Below are 20,016 nucleotides of genomic sequence, written 5' to 3' on the forward strand. Positions count from 1 at the left end.
GGAAGGGACCTTAAAGATCATAACATGTAATATCAACATTTATTTAACCAATGTATAATATTCTGTGTGTTGCATCTTCTGGGAAAAGGGAGCATCCTAGAAAGTGCATCTGACAATGGGATGTTACTGCCTTTGAGTGGTGTAATAGTGACTGGGAAGCTGCAGAATGGCAGTGCCTCCTACTGCTCCAGACAGCACGCAGGGATCTATTTTTGCTATTTACACTGCAATTGTTAGTGCTTAAAATAAACAAATGAGTGTACTTGGAAATGTGGAACAAGTGTTATGCCAAGTGGGGGAATACTTTTGAAGGCAGTAAATAGTTTAGAATGTTTTGGGTTGTGCCACAGTTTCAGGTTTTCCACATTCTATTGTGGTGGATTTTCGGATTTGGTTTTGTTTTTTTCTTTTCCCCTTTTCTTGACTTAAATAATAGTTTATATTAATCTCAAACAGTTTTAGCTAATCAACAATCAGTGAGCAAAAACTCTTACTGGCTTAATAGGGCAGAATTTCAAAGCTCTTTGTAGAGTGAATATTATGATGTAATTGTAATATTTGTAGGACTGCATATATAGGTTAGCAGCAATTATGCATACTCATTTGAGCAGGTCTACTCTTGTGCTTCAAACATCTGCTTTAATGTTTGCAGGAACAGTCTTGTGGATAGATTAAATTTTTACAAGGCTAAACATCCTTTGAACTCTTGATATGAAATAAACTCTTTGTCAAAGAAGATTGGCAACTGCATATAAGTTGCACAATAAGGAATATTTTAAAAGCTGTGAGTTCTAGTATCTGTTGTCTGTCATTAATAAAATACCAAAATAAGTTGCTGAAATGTGTGCCTTAAAAAGAAGCATGAATATCTGTATAAGATGTCATAAGCAGCACAGCCAAGTAGTTTAAATGTATTAGAAATCCAGTTCTTGTTTGAGAAGTGAATTTATCAATTACACTATTTCCTCAGTCAGTACAGCAGCTTTGTCAGTTTTGATATACTGTAGAGGCCAAGATAAATCTGTTTCTCCTTCCTTATGAACCTAAAGAAAGAATACATCTAAAAAAACCCTTGTAGTGTGTTCCCTTTTTTGCCTCATCAACAGCATTGTTGGCTGTGAAATGTGAGGAGCAGATCTTATGTCCCTGTACTGAGTGGAATGTGGATTTACTTAATGAGGGAGTGGGCATGAGAGAGTTCCCTGTCTGTGCCGGACGAGGAGCACATCTTTTGAAATTGCCTGTGGGGTTTTCAGAGTGTTCCAAGCCTGTTAGCCAGAAAACATGCTTCAGAGCTGATCACTGCCAGGCTTTCTGTTTTCTTGTCTCCTAAACTTGCACTAAGTTATTTGATAGAGTCTGGCTTGCTTAAAACCATAGTCAAGCGCAGTAGGTAGCACTGAATGCATGGCATCTGCAGTGGCTGTGTTCCCGTCCTGCAAGTGTCCAGCTAGTGTGTCTGTCTGACAGTGTTGAAGGTAAGATGTCCTCTGCCTTCTCTGCATACTTCTCTTAAAAACTTCCAAATTCTTGCATGGGCTGGGGATACTTCTTAAATTCTCTTTCCTTTTCTTTATCCTCGCAAGAAATGTATGTAGCAGAATAGGGCTCTCGCTCTAATTGTCTTGGAATGACTGAAAAACAACAGAACTGCAACTCTGTATTACCACGTTCAGAGGAGAGTGAAAAGGGAAACAGATGTTCACAACTGAGATTTTGAAAGAAAGCTCTTTAAGTGTTTGGATGGGTGAGGGAAACCAGAGAAATAACAATGTTCCAACTTCTGTACAAATGCAAAATAGTAAACAGGGCTTACCATCTGAAAATGTAGAGTGTGGCTTTTGGACTGATGTGGGCTGTAGTTCCTCTTAGCTGAGGTGTCTCTTCAGAGTTTCATTTGCAGTTACGTGTTTTGCAGAAGAACGTGTCCCTTCAAAGGCTGAAGTGCTGAGAAAACCGAGTGAGGAGAAAGTTACCACTGTTTCAGGTAATTAAAGTATTTCCTCTTTATTTTATGTATACACTTTCCTTTTATCTTTATTTTCTTGTCTCTTGCCTTTTGATGTTTTAAAATAATGTTTTTGTAGCTCTGTAAAGCTGTCTTTTTCACCTGGATATTTGATGGCAGCAAAACTGCTTAGCACCACTTAGGATGCATGAAAACCACTTGAGAAGGATTTATAAAGTAAGCCAATTTATACAAGGTATTCCTTCCTGAATTACTTTGTAATGACTCAATTAGCTTTCATTTCTGCACAAAGGAGATTTAGTTGCATAAATTAGCTTATCATCATTGAGGAAGTGTCACTGCTAAAGGACAGTTTATAGATACAACATGCAGTTGCTGTCAAACCTATAAGAATGTAATATAGACATCTGTGTATACTTTGTGCTTGAGCAGAACAGACTTCTGCCATTCAGAGACTAACAGGGGACAACAAGTTGCCCAAGGGACTGGCAATGTAGACGTCTCTGAAAAGGTCAACTTGACACAGGCTCTGACAATCGACCCAAAGCTCTGTCTTCTTTGATAAAAATCAGATAAGCTTAAGACCACTAATTGATCTGCAGCCTGTTTAAATGTTGGCCATGCATATCTTCATTGCATATGATTACCACAGAAAGCAAATGAATTGTGTAAGAAATGCCAGAGTCCGGTGACAGCAGCATAAAAATTGGAAAAGGACACAAATGCCCAGAAAGGCTGTGAAGGATATTCTCTCAGCTTTAGCTTGGCAAACTGCCCTTGTGCTAATTATCTCTGGGACTGGAAAAATAACTGCAAACACCATGTAAAGTCACATGGCCAGACAACTTTTCTTGACAGAAAGATATTTCCAGTTATGCTTAAAAACAATATATATATATATGCTTCAAGGGCACAGACCGTCAGATAAACTTCTGGTGATTTGACACAGCAAGTAGAGAAGACTTGCTTCTTATCAGACCTTACACCTTTTTGAGATCTGCTGCATTGCAACTGTGACCTGCACTGACATGCAAGCTGGCTCTCCTTCCCCCGTAATACACATAATTCTTTCAGGGCTGTCACGGAAAGGGTGGACAAGCAGAGTTCCTTTAGGAAGTAGCTCTGCAGTACTCTTCCTGTTGCAACATGTGGAGAGGAAACAGAGGCCTGATTTCCTGACCCATACAGGAAAGCAGGAACAGGTTGCTGTGAGGAGGTTTGGGTTGCTTTTTTCTTGGAAAGGAAACAAGAGCCAAGTCATCAGATGCTGTTAGCATTGTGCTCCGCTGAAAACATGTGTAAAACAACATGACTCATTGCAGGCTTAATATTTAGCACTCATTTAGACATTACTGTAATTATGAGTGTGTTGTCATAACGGAGCATGGGGTCAATCCAATTATAAAGTTGCCAAAGAGCGTTTTTTTTAACTAATGTATCTTCTTGAAGTTCTAAATGGTCTTACTTTTAAGAAATCAAAACATTAGCACCTTCTTTTCTGAAAAATTTCAGCTGCTGTAAGAGAAGCTTGATCAGTCTTACTCATATTTGTGTAACGTCCTTGAAAATACCATAACAGTTCTACCCAGATATCAGATTCATTTTAAGCAATAAATTTTTGATCTGATCTTACTTAGTTAACTATTTAAGACTGGAAATTTGTTTGACTTTTAGGGATGAGTTGACATGAGTAATTCTAATAGGCATCACTTCATAAGTGTCTAACCTGACTCAAGAATATTTCATGATTTTTCTGCACAAACAGTGCGTACATTTTAAAATTTAGTTTATTACCTAGTTTTACTAAACCTGAATCTTACAGAAAGGATTCTGCAAATCGCCTGTGAGCTCAGCCTGATAAGTGCAAAAAACCTTTCATTTTTCCTACTTTTTCTTTCCCTAACTCACCTCTGCTTCAATTAATTTGTAGACTTGAGTTCTTTTTATTCCTTCAGTCTTAATGCTGCCTGTTGCTGCTGGGTAGCTTTACATTAATTGCCACTGACATGATTATTTAGAAATGCCAAAGCACTGAAGAGTTTCAGGCTTATAATATGGTTTGCTGGGTCTTTTTTACTTCCACTATCTATCCATTATCGTTTCCACAATCACTGTTTCAGTAAGTGCCATGCTATGTGCTGTTGCACTGTAAATACCTTGATTTTAGAGTAACTAGAGAACAATAGAAGAAGAGAGGTGAGAAAGATTTTATTGAACAACTTGGGTTACATTAGAGGTTGAGTTCAAATAAATATACTACAATTATTTTGCCCTTATTTCATAATTTTTCTGGCATGTGGGCAGAAGGGCAAGTAAGTAAGTAACAGGCATTCTTTGCAGTTTAGGACATCATCTGCACAAAGAAATAACACTTTGTTAACAGGATATGTCTCATCTGGGCATTGAGACATAACACTGAGAGTCTATATCACTTAAATAAGACAGTGTCATTCTGGTAGCATTAATTTTGAACTTTACCTGTCTCTCCATTTTTATGCTTTCAGTCTGCTAAATACTGAGCATGTAATCACGAAGAGGAGATACAGTAATTATCCAGAAGTAGCTTTGTATCATACTTTTTCAGATATGAAGTAGCACAGACTAGTAATCTTTAAATCTGTTACTATAAACTTTTAAAGAGTCTGATCAAGAGTCAAGGAATATGAATCAGAATGGCAAACTATTTAATATACTGCACAGTGGATCACAGTAGTGAAAGGAAAACATAGACCCAGGTTCCTTTGTTCCGCAAACAATAGATATAAGCAGATAGTATGACTTCTAGCTAGAAGTTACTACCCTAGTAGGGTTTGCTAGCCTAGACACTATCAGTATTAAAATGGAAGATCAATGGAAATGAGGCACAATTGTATTTATTCTAATGTTTTAAGTACTGCATTTCCATACTTGGGCTGTAATTCCTGGTTTTGTTTCAATCGGTTTAGTATTCTGTCAGATTTGTGCTCAGAAATGGCAGGTGCCAAAATTGTTGCAAGGGAGAGGACAGGAATGGAACAGTGTGCAGTTAGATTGCCTTGGGCCGCAATGGAGCAGCACACTTAAATCCCTCTGAAATAGCTACTCTTAATCTATTTTTCCAGATTTTTTTCTCTTGTCTATTGAGGCTGTGAGACTATTCTTATAATTTTTTTCTCTTTGAGGAATCCATAGACATTTTTAAGTTTTAAAGTCTATGATATTTGAAGTGCATTTGAAGTGAACTTGAGTGATATGCTTGTCAGATTTTTTTTGTTACCTAAACTGTTCCCCTTTCTTCAAGCATGTATTGTCAGGTGCCAGTATTTTTCAATGAAATAAGCAGTTTGAGCCGACCGTCAGGAAGGCGGGCAGTCATTGCTGTTTGATTTCTCAAATAAACTGTGAAATGTTTTCATCCGTGTACTGGACAAAAGTATCTGTTGTTTCTAATCCTGTTACTGGAAAAACAGGGATGGCAGAAGAAAAACCACGAGGAATTCTTTGCAGAAGTGTTTTGGAAACTGTTGGATAGTTGTTCATCCAGATAGCAGTCCTGGAATGAAAGAAGTATTTCCTGCAGAAACAACCTATCCAAAACCTTCCTCAGCCAATTTTTGTGATTCTTGATATATAAAGCAGTGGGTAGGTAAAAAACCACTGCTTTCTATCGCCTGCTACACCTTTTTTTTTCTTATTCATGTCTGTGGCCTAAGTGACCATGCCTTTGAAATATGACACTTTAGTTTAGCAGTTATGTAGTCATAGTATTTTTAAGACACACAACATTTCACAACATATAAGATCAGTGTTTAATTATGACAGAGTAATTTCAGCAAATCATTACTTTTTGAATTTGAACTCTAATGGGCACATAAGTTCTTGATGGTTAAACCCACCAGTTGTTTTCAGGTGTTGCATGTGTTTAAAAAATTCCACATAATTTCATTACTGTATAAATACCAAACTCCATTACCTGGGTCTCCTTGCTTTGTTTTATTCAGTTCCTCAGAGACAATCAAATGACATTTGGCAGGATCCTCTCCAACTGAAAGAGGCTGAAGTAAGAAAGAATGGGCTTATAGTTTGCAGACGTTTTTGCAGCTTTTTTATGTTCTACCTCTGCGTTTCTGAAGCATTGTGAATCATTTTATGAAGCGTTTTTGCCTTTTAAATGTATAGATTCTGCAGTTAAGTTTACAATTGGCTTTTATGTGTGTGTAGTTGCACTTACTGAATTTGGAGAAACTTACGCTGGTGGATACGAGAGGGGATTTTGAATTTGAAGACCAGCATAGTTCTTCACAAGTTTACAGTGGCACTTTCTCTCCCTATTTTTAATTTCTGTACTCCTGGCATACCAGTATATGTTTTTCTGAGAAATGTGGCCTTCTGATTCAAACAACTCTGTCTTATGTTGAACTCACAAATGAGGGCACAGAGCCATGGTTAGTCTTTGGGCAACATCTTCACTGTTGCAATAAGCCTATTTTGAAATGTGTCTTTTGCAGTGTTGTCATGTTATCAGTTGAGTTGCTTTTCCACTTTGAGGATGAATTAAATGTTCATGATGAACATCTAGGGAGACGTCTCATCTGAGATCTCTTCTATTGCTGATGTTCCTCATGTAGTTCCCATTATTGTTAACAGGAGTTACTTTCAGGCACATAAAGTTAAGAACAGACTTAAAAATCTGGTAAAGGTCAGCGTGGAAAGTTGTGAGTCATTTCAGTGCAAATCTGTAGAAGTCAAAGTCCTGATGAATGTGTTTTAAACCATATCAAAGAAAGAACTGCTGAAAGATGTGAAAGGTGGGTTATACTGAAATAGCTCTTTTAGTTTTTTCTCACATGGGCTTACATTATCTTTTATGAGACAGAACTTGGTCCTGTGATCAGTGTAATATCAAAAGACTGAGGATAGGTTCTGATTTAATATTTATGACAAATTAATTTGGGCAACCCTATATTACTGTTTAGAATTGTTTAATGCTAAATTGGTGGATAACAAGATGACAAGTAGGAAGGGCCAAAATTTGGAGGTGTAACATTTCAAGCTGATTCCACCTTCTTCATGAAATTATTCTGTCTATGCATTTTACAATAACCAAATCTCTTATTTCCGAATGCTTGGGAGTTTTTATATACCTATATATTGATGCTTTTTTTGTGATGACAATTTGCACAGTGGTGGTGAGAACGCCCCCTAGTGCTACATAGCAGTGGTACTGCAGTGACTAATCACCCGTTTATGGAAAATTAAATGGTAACTAGGTTGCACAGCAGCTTTAAATTCAAGGCTGTGAATATTTAGTCTTATGACAGTATTGCCATCAAAACAGGATAGCACAGAATACACACTGAAGTGGATAAACAGAAAACAAGATCTTGTTGCTCATAGAGTATTAAAATTAGAAAATCTAAGTATTTGTCAAAATAGAGAAAACCACAAGTTGAATACTGCTATTTTTTCCATGCTGTCTCTTGCTTGATAATATTTTAGGAAGATTTTTCCAGTAATAAACTGAACCAATCATGATTAAATTGTAAACTGTAAATAATGGTGTAGATTGCTAATGACATGCAAATGTAACTGGTATATGTTGGAATAACCAGCAAGCCTGCTGTTCAGGGATCATATAACATAACTAAGATGACAGCCTTGATCCAGCCAGTTCAGTGTTATTTATGTTATCAGAATTAGAAGATAGTTTTCCAGTGATGTAAATTATTAGTACATATACATTCTGTCTGGTTAGTGTATGCATAATGTAACTGGTCATCTCTGTGGTATTGCTTACATTCTTTTTCCATTGACTCATCACACTCCATTCTCATGGAATTAAAAACAGGAAATAGTTTGCAGTGTAACAGAAGCACCCAGTGTATTTAACCGTATGTAACCGCTGTGTTTCAATAGATGTTCTCTGTATTGTAAGTGTATGACAAAGCATTTATTACTGTGTTATTGCCGTATTACAGAGCAAAGAGTGCTAAATAATCAATCAGTTAATGGTCTGTATGGCAGCTTGAACACAGTACATCCATTGTGCTTATGCTGTTAGAAGGATGAGTTTGTGACTGTAGTGTAGTTGCATGTTTAGCCAGAGCTTAATGTCTTAAACTGGAGCTGACACAAATATTTTTTAAATGCAGCTTCAGCAACAGTTTCCAAGTTCTCCAATATTTCAGAAGGAATAGTCAAGGATTATCTCAAAGCTTCTCAGAGAAGTTATTTAGTTTTGTCGGAACAAGAGAGGGAGGAGAGTATCACAAAATACTTACTTTGGCATCCCTTCACAGATTATTATTAATTATATTCTAGCAATTTTATCAGTTTCAAGTTGAAATACAAATATAGTTTGCTTAGAAATATATTAGTAGAGGAAAACTAGCTGCTTTTAAGTTGCAGCTGGAAAATGCTTTGAAAACCTGTAGCTACATGTCTTTAAGTGATACAGCTTGCCAGTGAAGGGCTCGCACATTAAACTTGTTTTCCACTTGCATTTGTGGTATGAAGGAGCTGTTTCTAAAAAGAGGAGTAGAAATTGTGTACTAATAAATTGCTTTGTAGTGTCTGGAGATTTAAAGAGTAACTTTAGTCACTTAATTTTTATCCTTTTGTAATTAATACTGTTTCCTTTGCAGATGACAAAAGTACCGATTACGCTAATTTCTATCAAGGTTTGTGGGACTGCACAGGAGATGTACCTGATGAGTTGACATTTAAACGTGGTGACGTTATCTACATTCTCAGCAAGGTACAGCATGCTACTGGGGCTACATAGCTGTATAAAGAAAGCCATGGCAGAAGGGCACATTCCCACAGTTCTATGGGTGCACATTGGCACTCCCTCTCAGATTCTTTGTTTGCAATCAGATATTCACTGCAATTAATTCTTTTGTCAAATGAACTATAATCACATTTGAAACATAGCCGTGTAACAGGAATCAACTTAAAAGCACGTTTATTTACTTGTAAAATCTTGGCTACCATTTATTAACTGATTTAATAGGAGACAATATGCTTTCAGCTTTTAAAAGTTAACCTTGTAGAATTGTAAATTATCTTGTAAGTTTTGTTTTTTTTTTTTTCCTTTTTTATATTCTTGACTGTACTGATTTTGACTTTTTGGTCATCTTGCTACCAAAGTTGCTTGGGTTTTTGTACTATGCTTTCGTCTTTGTATGTATATGGTAATTTTTCTGACAGCTCAGATTCCAAATTTGTTTGTTCTGATAGGTTTGGACAATTTTTAATTTACCGATTTCCTGTTTACAAGGCAAATGGGAAATATAATTCCCCACATCTAAACTGATGATAATAGGTATAAACATAAAATTTAATTCTAGTTTAACGTTAGTTTATTTTCTTATGTTTCCTTAACCCCCTCAAGAGAAACAAAATTTCTCACAAATATCACATGGTCCATTGAAGTCTAATTCTGAACAATTCGTCAAAGGAAATGTCTCCTTTCCCCACATATTAGAAAAAAGTTGGGTTTTTCAAGCTCCCATTGAAAAAGGGCACCTTTTAAAAATGTATGTAGAATTTATATCTCGGATGTAATTGCCATTCAATATAATTAATACCGAAGTTATTGTCTGTTATGGGAATATACAAGTAGGTATGTGAAAGCTAAATGCATCTGTTTGTCTTAGTTTCAAACTCTTCAGTTTTTGTCACAATTGTTTCAGATCTTCCAGGAGAATAAATCTAACAGCTTCTGTTTAAATAAATTTAAGGTTCATGATTAGAAGGATTGTCCTGTGAAAAACTACAGAAGATGTATTACTAATGGTAGTATGACCACGTATGTCTTTTGAAGTATTTCATTATCACTTGAACTAACAACTGAATCACATTACTAAAGGCCAGGTAACACACTTGGGTTGGGCAAACCTTCTAGCAGTCATACAGCACTGAAGAATGGTGCTAATTAAAAATAACAGCCTCTTCATCCTCTCTCTCTCCCCGCAAAAAGCTCAGGAACAAACAGATTCTGGTGTATGTTTGGCCTTTTTGTGGGTTTTAGTGTTCTGGTATGGTATGTAGACTAAAAAAGTCTTACTATTAATTTCACAGGTGAAAAAGTAATTTGCCACTCCTTCACCCAAACAGTGCGAAATTTAATTTAAAAAATGGAGCAGAATAGAAAAACAGTAGCTTAAGCTGTCCTCTGTATATCAGCTGTCTTGTGGTCATGCTGTGATTAATCCATAATCGGTCCTTGAAACAGGCTTGCTACTGCTCCAGATATATAGAGCCTCTGTCTTTGGGAATGATTTCTGCTCCAAAATACAGCCCAGAAAATTCAGCCCCGTTTCACTTAAAGATTGTTACAGCTTTTTCAGAAAAATGAGTGTTGGCAGCTACTGTCATCTCTGAATTTAGGGTCCTTGGAGGGGAAAGTGCCAGAGAATTATCCATCTTAACTCGCCGCTTGATACAGTTTCAAGGTCTGATAATTTCCAAGCTCTTTGTCTGGGAAGTGAAAATATAACCAGAGGAAAAGTGAGCCTACCCATGTTGAAGTGGATCAAGACTTTTCTTCAAAAAATATTTCCTAATCCACTACGTTAATACTTGGATTTTGTGGCAATCAGCAGGACTCCTTGGCAATTTTTTAATTTTTTCACACCATCTAGTGGTTGAAAATGAGAGATGCAGGTACTGGCAGGAGGCAATGTGTATGGATCCAAAATGGTGTCATAAATCCAGCTTCAGCTTGAACCTAGCCATGGCTTTATTGCCTTTCTATCATATGTCAGTCAGGTATGAACATTACTCTTGAAAATCACATTTTGCTGATAAGGAAGTAAGTGCAAGTATAGCAGGGTTATAGTAGGAACGGTGAAGCATTAACAAAATATTGAGTCCATTTGTGCAACATGTAATAGTTCTTTGTTTTACAATGAAATATAAATGGTATAGCTTCTTCTGACGAATGTGGTAAGATAGATATTTGTCTCTCCCCACAATAGTTATGCCAAAGCAACCTATTTTTACCTGCTTTTCATATACCTTTATAGAAATTAGGGGAAAAGTGACTATTTTGCTCCAAGAAATGAGATCATTAGTACAACAGAAATAATTATCAACCAGTTTAGCAAATGTAGGCATTGATATAATTCAAATAAAGCAAGAGGAGCAATATAATACATGTAAGTTTCTAGGTGACTGCTTTTTAGAAGAATGAACAATATTTCAGTTTGGCAACTTTTACTTCCTAAAATAGCTAAGCATTATGAAGAGACAAGTCCCCCATAAGTTGTTTTAAACCGTGTGTCAAAATTCAGTATCAGTGCGATGAGCATGATTTGCATACTTATACTCTGGTAATATACAAATACCTGTGCCCAACTACTGTAATTACTGCAGAAAAACATGTTTTCCTTGTTTTAAAGGTACATTAACTTATAATTTTTAGCTGTTAGTTTTTAGCTGTTATCTAAATATTTATGTCTGTTGTGGCTTTTGTGTGGCGGCGGTCCTGTGGGCTCTTACAAAAAAAAGGACCAAACTTTTTTCTAGGTTTTTCTGCCTTTGAGAGTTTCCTTCGAAAGTTTTAATCTTAGCAGAATTAACAGAACTGTTGCAGTAATACTTGTTAACTTTTTTTATTTAAAAAAAATTGCTAACTTGTCAGATTAATTGTTCAATGTATCTGTACAGATAAACTCATGACATTATAATTTTAATTTATAATATTCTTGAATATACAAGCGGCTTCTGTAACTTGCACCATGAATCGTTTCAACTTTCAGAAAACTATGTATCTCTCTCCCCTTATGCGATAGAAAACATTTTATAGCTCTACTGATAGAAGGACTCATTCATATGATTTTTTAGTTAATATTGACTATTACAAATGCAATACTTGGGCGTCCTGTTTTCTAAAAGGATGATTGCTCTTTACTCCTGTTCATTTATGGGCTTGCCTTTGCTTTCAAGCCCATATGATAAATGGGGAAACAAACTGTGACGTAACAATCCTTTTTATAGGTCTTACTCAAGAAATTGATTTCCAGAAACAAAGACAACTGTGAGTGCATGTATCCCTATTCTTTTTTTTTTTAAGTTAGATATGCACAATTTATGCAAATGCAGCACTTGCAGTATTTTTTAATTTGCTTTAGGTATATGTTTTGTGTTGAGAAATTCCATAGTTTCATCAGCCAAATGCAAGTAGTAATAGAAATTTACTTAGATGTTACCAGGCACCGGCTGAGTAAAATTACTGACGTTTCTTAACTTTTAAGCTAATTCAGTTCCCATCTCATTTATTTGTTGGCTTTATGCAAATATATGAAAATATGAATATATGAAACCCAGAAATCATAGCTCAAAGTGAAATTCTTCGCTGATATTATTTCAGTAAATGCCAATGCAATATAATTCTGCTCGCTCTGGTATTTATGAGTTATGGAAACTTGACCTGTGACTTAACCATTTGCTCTAGAACTTTCCATGAAAGTAGCATCTTAAGTTGGTAGCTAGATTAGTCTTTATTATTCAGTGATTGTACATTTCCAGTGTAGCAGATTTTTGTTCTTTCAATACAAGAAGTGTCTGTTAAAATACTCACCTGTATCTTGACCTGTATTTTTTGCTTAGTGAAAAGACAAAGAAATCTCTGCAGCTCAGGTTACTGCCTATGAAATAAAGTACAACTTAACAGTGCAGCTATTTCATAACCAGTGTGAGCATTTTGTACATTATCTGTATAATCTTCATAACATGTATTTATTCAGTATTTTTTTAAAAAGATGTGAAATGCATACTAAGATGCTGAGTGTTTTTTAGGCTATTTTCTGACTGATCATAGTGAAAACTGTGTTTAACAGTAATTTCTCTTTCTATGACTATACTCCTATGTCTACCTTACAAATAGGGAGTATGAATAGGAGCAGATTTGCAGAGTAAAAACACGATGCTGAGGCCCTGGTGTTTACACTATGCTTTTTCAAGGTGGTTTGATGTCCAAAGAGGTCCAGTCTGGTTTTGTGGAATTCAAAACATGCTAGTGGTTGGAGGACATTCAAGTACATCTTCCATTTTAGTTTCATCTGAAAGAAATCTTGTATGTGTGCTCTCGAGACTGACGGCTCTGCAAAGTTAGAAAGTGGGAGCACTGGGAGGTTCACCGCAGTGAGGGGCTTCTGATCAAATGCAATGATAAGTTGTATACTTCTTTCTTCTGGCTCGGTTAGGTATATTCCTTATGAAAAAAAAATAAGATACATGGCTAAATATATGAGTGAAGGCCTTTACATGGAAGGTTAGTTAAGATAGACTAATACAAGGTGACTCTAGCTCTCTTGGTTTGCATTCTGATAATATGTAAGCATTTACCTACCTGATTAGAAAAAAAAAAGAAGTCATTGTGTCATCAAATGGAAAATAAAATAGCTTTTCTCTCATTCCAGGGGGTATTCAGGGGCCAGTTTTGGTTCAGAATTCAGTCTGCTTACCCTGATTTATATTGAAAGTCTTTCATTGGTTTCTATTTTAGCTCATGTCATTGTAGGAAATAAAACCTAATAACACAACCATACAATAAAGCTGGCACTTACATTCTTAAAGATGACCATTTTATTGCTGTCTTAAAACAACTCTACTACCTGTGAAGAAGTCTCATTCAGTTATATGAAACATCTGTCATTTTCTGCGTTTTAGAGAAAATGCTGTTCTGTGCCAAAAATGCTCCCTGGTTGCTAACCTATCATTCAGTGATTACACCAAAGGAAGTTCTAAAATTTTTTTTAGCTAGTCTGAATCTCCTGGTTGAATTTGAGGTTCTTAAAAATATTATTTTGCCAAAATTGCCCCAAGGATATTCTTTGAAAAAAATTACTCCCTACTTCCCACACATCTTTAGCTTGATAGGAGAGGCTACTTATTATTACAAAGCTATAGATATGTTTTGCTTTTCAGTTTTAAAGTTTGTAGCTCTTCAGTCTGTATGTTAATATTACTTATCGTGCCACTAGAGGAGGGCAGGAGAAAAATCTTGAATTTACACACTTTTATTTTTTTTTATAAATATAACTCCATTGTTTTCTTCAAGGCATTGAAACACAATGATGACTTTCAGCAACTCTTTCTGAAAAACAAAACAAATCAAAAAACACACCCCAGAAACGCAAGAAACATACCATATGTATTGAACAATAGGGGCTAATTGCACAAGGACCAGATGTTCTGAACTTTTGCTGAAGTCAGTAGAAGTTAATATGGTGCAAAGCATCTGGTGATCCTCATTTACGCAGAGGATTTGCTCTAAAGGAAGAGACTGTTTTGGAAATCCTTTTGGATTTAAAAAATTGCTCTTCCTATGTATCAGAATTCTCTTCTATATAGTACAAAAATCTTGGATTTATAAGATACCTGTAGAAGACAGGTAGTGTATTTTTACTTACTATGTTTTCCCCAAGTGCAAAAACTGTTATGATCAGAGTCACATGGAGTCATAGGTACACACACATCAGTGCAGTCAAATTGGTGGGAAGGGAACAAGGAGAAGCATCTGCTCACAGTGTGTTCAGTTCAGAGCTTTTAAGGAGCCTGTAAAACGGGATGGGATTTTCCACCCTCCCCCCCTCCACAGCTATCATAGCATGCTGTACAGAGTGTTTTGCCAGCATGTTAAATGTTAAGTCATAACCTGTTCCTTACTGCCCTGTGAAATTACTTCACTTTGGTTAATAAATTTCTACCGAGAGGGAAAAAAAATCCGCTCTGACAGACAGTGAAAACATAGAAGGAGCTTAGAAAGCACGTGGTCATTTGTTAGGGTTGTTGTTTCGTATTATGTGGCGTAATATATTCCCCTGCCCTGGTGCTTGTCTCCCAGGGGTTGCGGTGGCCCCTTCCTTGCCCCAGCCCCTGCCTTGCATTGCCTGGTGTGGCAAACATGCTCCCCATCACATGGCAGAGCAGCAGCCGCACACTTGTGCGTTCTTCTTGTTGCAGGGTGGCTGATCTGGCCCTGCCCCCCCTCGCCTGCCCCTCTGTTTGCCTTGGAGCAATTCATTTTGCAGTTATTGAATTTCTTTGGAGAGTTATTTTCATATGGCGAGCATCACAGCACCTCTGGATCTTGATAGCATTTCTACATAAGGAGAAAGAAGCTTTGTGTTAGTAATTACCTAACATTGTCAGGAGCTGACTGCAGGCCTCTTTCTAGTGATAACAGAATAACCACATAATGTAGCTTTATAGCACATGATTAATAGAAAATAATTACACATCCTACAAAGGGACGCAATATTTCTTATAAATTGACTACAATGGTTTCCTGTAGATTAAAGGACTCTTCATTATTTTATCAGTCCTTCTGAAGTATAGTCGCTTGCCTATGTTAGCAGCGATGTTAAGAGCTGAATGCAGTGAGGGATACCAGATGGTAAATCCAGTGGTACCTGAGATCTGAAGCTGATGCTGGCAAAAGCACCGTGCTTCCCAACTCCTAAAAATTAATATAAAACCCCTAACTGTATTCATATCCTTCTGCATGTTAATCATTATTTCCCACAAACGTGGGCTTTAGACTTTTATTCTACACATTCTAAACAGCAGTAATAGACATGAACCTCACAACAGCAGTGTATTAATTAAATTGTATTACTATGAAGGAATTTATAATTGATAACATTGATAGAAACAATGCATCGATTTGGATTTTATATGTAACTTTAAGAACGGACGAGGGGGGAATGCTTATGTGCCTGACTAGTAAGCACTATTTTGTGGTGCTAAGGACAGAAACAAGTGGTTAGGAGTTTAAAGAGAAATGTCTGTACTTTAATCAGTTTAACAGGGAATGCTATCTAATTATTCTAAAACCTAAGATTAAAGTTTTATATTCTTTAGCCAGGTATCTGCATTATATTTTTGTTCAGACTTGTATAGACTGCAGATAGTTTAATTGGGATTCATGTTGCTCTTGAGACCCATGCAAAGAATAGTAATGTAAAGTAAAAGCTTCTGTGTTGCAATATTGTCTGTATGTTATAATGGTTGCAGCGAATCCTTAAATTAGTTCACTAGTCTGCTACATCAACATTCATTTAATCTTCTTACTTAGCTTCATGCCAGAGCAGTAAGTGGTGTACTAGTAAGTAGCAAAACTCAGGAAGTTTTCAAACCAACAGCATGCTTTTAATTTTAATTTGAGGTATCTGAATTGTTTCTTTAAAAACAATTGTTTCTAAGTTCATGTAATGTTGCTAAGTGGAACATTTTCTATGGATAATGTAGTCCACAGGCTTTTTCTATGCCATTTGTCATATGCAATTTAATGGTTGCTTAACTAAGCTACTTCCCTCATTTCATGTATTGTTTGTTTTTTTGGCTGATGTCTAGCAAAACTTGTTTAATCACTCTTGTCAGTCACTCCATGAGTTCCATGTAACAGCTTAAAATCTTTTGTTGCTTTTTTTTTTTTTTGAGAGAGATTTATTGCTGAGATTCCAGTAGTATACGTGAGTACTGCTCCTTTAGGCAATTTCCCACTTCTGTTTAAAAACCCAGTTTGTATATTTAACTAGTGTATTGTAAGATAAAACATAGATTTATAAACAGGCCGATCTTAAACATTATAAACCTCAGTGACAGAGTTTTATTTAGCCTTTAAAGATTTGGGGTGTAACGTTGTCCCCATGGGGGAGTTTATGAGTGGTTCTTAACTTCTGAGGAGAGCAGTTTGTACTGAAGATCAGGTTCAGACACCTCTACACTCAGACCAGACCCATCCCAGCAGTTTGTTCTGCAGTGGGAGGTGGAAGAAGGCGAGATTATTTTTGCAGATTTCTAGTTTGTGTGTTAACGTCACAAATGAAGGTTTTTCTGCTGCTTTTTATATGGATTTTCTTTAAATCACACTTAATGCAGTATTTATGGATAGTAGGATAGTGTCTTTTAAATCACCAGTCCACTGTGAAGAGAAGGAAGAAAATGTTTAATTAAAGACTGGTGTTCAGCCTTTCACAATAAGAAAATAAAAAAGTGTGTGTGTGGCTGCATGCGAGCATATTTTTTAAAAAAAAAGGAATAAAAAAAGGGAAAACAAGCCTGGGCCCACATGAAAGTGGGCCATCAACAGAACATCACTGTAGTTAAGCACAGGGAGAGCTGAGTATACTAAGCACCTCATAGGACTCTAGAGAACTCTTGACCAGGCCAAATATGCCAGCAGCAAATCATTATAGCTCCGGCTGTAATGAAACTCCATTAACCCTTAAGCTCCACTTGGCTATTTATAACTGAAAAACTTTGTCTACAGTCAAAATAATAGCTTATAGTGTCATCTCGGTAGGACCATTAATTCAAAATCCTTACAGATTTTTGCTTTCCTCATCAGAAGCAGTCTAGGAGGAAGCAGATGTTGTGTGTGTGTGTATCGGTGTATTTTGCATGTTTGTTCCAAAGTAATTTCTGTCTTACTAATTATTCCATTTTGAATAGGGTCTCTGTTTTAATAATGCTTCGTTTGTAACTCAATATATGTGTGTGTGCAATTTCAGCTGTTACAATTTATTGAACCGCTGTTAGGATTGATCTTAAAATATTTACCTCATAGGAAAAAAAATTAAATTTGGAACCCACAATACTCTTACTTGGTATTGCTTTTGGAAGATATTATTCCTTTAAACTATTATAATTCATTTTGTTTCATATTTATCTCACTAAGCCTAAACAAATTTCAAACAAAAGTACATTAGTCATCTGTCAGATATATGAGATCTGTGGTAGAATTTTCTGCAAGCCTAAAGCAATAGTAGACTTTGTCCGTAGAAAGAGATTATGCATTAGATATATAGTGTTCCCTTGCCATGTGAGCGAAGTAGTATTTAAAATAAGTTGATTATAGGTTTCTTAGAAATTTAGCCTTGTGGTACTGAAAGAATCCCAGCTGATTCTCATATGTCAACGTTGTGCTAGTAGATTTTAGTTACAAAGATAAGGATTTAACATGTGTGATGAATAGAGGATGAAGAGGTCAGCTATTTTTAGTAGGTGTTATAGAGAAGCGTGGCCATAATTAAGAAATTTTCCGGAGTATGCCTGGCCTTTTAAAAATTTAACTTCTGCCTTTGCCTAACTCTGCATGTGAAGGCCTCTAACAAAAAGATATAATGTTTTAATTTTCAGTTGAAATTATTATAACTGTATATAAGAGAAAGCATCCATAAGGAGTTGCATACAAAACTCTATTGCATTTATATCAGACTAAAGGTTAATATTGCATATTGTTTTCAATTAGGAGTACAATAGATTTGGCTGGTGGGTAGGAGAAATGAAGGGAACCATTGGCTTGGTGCCTAAAGCCTACATAATGGAGATGTATGATATTTGAGAGGCCTGGGTAAGTACATTTTAATCCAATCTTCTGTAATGGCTTATATGTTCCCTTGTTCTCTGTTTCATAAGTATTTCTTGCCTGGAACCTTTGTAGGAGTCCTGTTAACATACGGATTATGGCAAAATAAATTGAAGGTTCAATTAAAGCACTTTTTCTGGGATTCTGTATGAAATATTAAACCACGGTGTACAAAAGATGATATATTTTATAACTATATTCCTTTTCCAGATTTTTTTTTAAAATAAAATCAGTGTGCTTTCTAGTTCATTTTATTACTTGAGTAATATGTGTGTATCTCTACGCAGAAAACTGTGGGAGGAGGATAGATATTTGAACTGGGTTTGATATGCGTGTTTGAGGTTTTTCGGTTAATGATGAACTTTCAACTTCCCTCTCCCTAATCAGGAGAAATCTGCACTTGAAATCAGGAGTGGTGTGCAGCTGCTGTTTACAGCCCCGGTCTCTGCAAGAAGATGATTTGCCGTATATGTTTTGTGGTTTCAGTGAATGTAGTCGGATTGTTGCCTTGTGTATATTAGACATTGAAAACTGTAATTGATCATAATTCTGTGGGAAATGTTGTTCTTTGCTACTTTTTATACAATTGTAATGCTGGAAAATGAAATAGATGGTAATTATCATATGGAGCACAAAGCAGCCAAATAGTGCCTGTTGCTCTTAAGCATATTAGCAGCACTCTGTATTGCTATAGGTTTGTGTGCGTTCAGGGAATTTGGCCATGTTTTCCTGTTCCTCGGATTTAAAAACCCTAAGCTGAACTTTGAAAGCATACAACTATTACTCAGTTCATGCTGCATTAACCTCTTAATGCTCACTGTGCATTTTGTGCAGCTTCCGAGGAAAATCAAGGGAACTTTGTGTGTAATATTGCAAATCTTCAGGGTATTCTGCTTCCAAATATTTTTGTATTCTGTTTTAGACAATGATTAATTCTTGTCGTATATTTAGTATTGATTGTATTATTGATTAATATTTTGTTACCACAAAATGAAGGCTTGATTCTTTTTCTGATGTAATAAATCCACCTGTGTGATGATACTGCCCTGAAAGCTTTCTGACTTGTAGATATGAGTTATGTGAAAATTTGTGAAAAGAATGATTTTTGTCTGTGGTAGTGTGAAGTGTTTTATCTGTACCTTGCAGATACTTTTGTGGAGTCAAATCTGGATACCTCGTTGATGGTGGAATTTCTGATAAAAGTTGTGCGACAGACATCTACAGTTCCATGTGGGTTAATAACATCTGCCAGCAGTCATAGTGTCAAATACAGAGTGTTGTGGCTAAAAGCATCAGTTGAAACATCAAAATAAAGTACTAAAATACTTACGCTTGTAGAGAAGGTTTGGGCAAGTTAGAGTTAATACTTTAAATCCTCTTGTTTTAGTGATGTACTTTACTATTAGCATGCAAGATCAACTTTTTTGAATCCTCCCACACACTTGATTTGTGAGACCCTTAATCTGCCAAAGCAGCAGGTCAAGCCAGTCTGCGAATTGCTGAGCCTGTGCAGGTCCCCTTGTAGTTGCATGTGCTGTTTACGCTTCAGGCGGGCCCTGGAAACACTGCGGGTTAAAAGGTAACATTAGTCTGAACTCTGAATTAGATCCTTTCAGTAAACCAAGACGTTATGCTTTATATTAGCTAATGTGCGGTGCTTGATGGCACACTGGATTCTAATAGGAGT

At 36.2% G+C, this 20,016-nt stretch overlaps 1 protein-coding gene across 1 annotated transcript in view; it reads left to right on the forward strand.

Annotated features, from left to right (window-relative positions):
• Positions 1 to 19,370, forward strand: part of SKAP2 (src kinase associated phosphoprotein 2) — a 116,458-nt gene extending 97,088 nt beyond the window's left edge. Inside the window, exons 10-13 of the mRNA XM_054058605.1 lie at positions 1,919 to 1,987; positions 8,593 to 8,705; positions 18,213 to 18,314; positions 18,717 to 19,370. Coding sequence (XP_053914580.1) covers positions 1,919 to 1,987; positions 8,593 to 8,705; positions 18,213 to 18,305 — 275 coding nt within the window. The 3' untranslated portion in view covers positions 18,306 to 18,314; positions 18,717 to 19,370. The remainder of the gene's footprint in view (positions 1 to 1,918; positions 1,988 to 8,592; positions 8,706 to 18,212; positions 18,315 to 18,716) is intronic.
• Positions 19,371 to 20,016: the final 646 nt, after the last annotated feature.

The sequence above is a fragment of the Cuculus canorus genome, chromosome 2, assembly GCF_017976375.1.
Source record: "Cuculus canorus isolate bCucCan1 chromosome 2, bCucCan1.pri, whole genome shotgun sequence".
In the NCBI taxonomy this organism is placed as follows: Eukaryota; Metazoa; Chordata; class Aves; order Cuculiformes; family Cuculidae; genus Cuculus; species Cuculus canorus.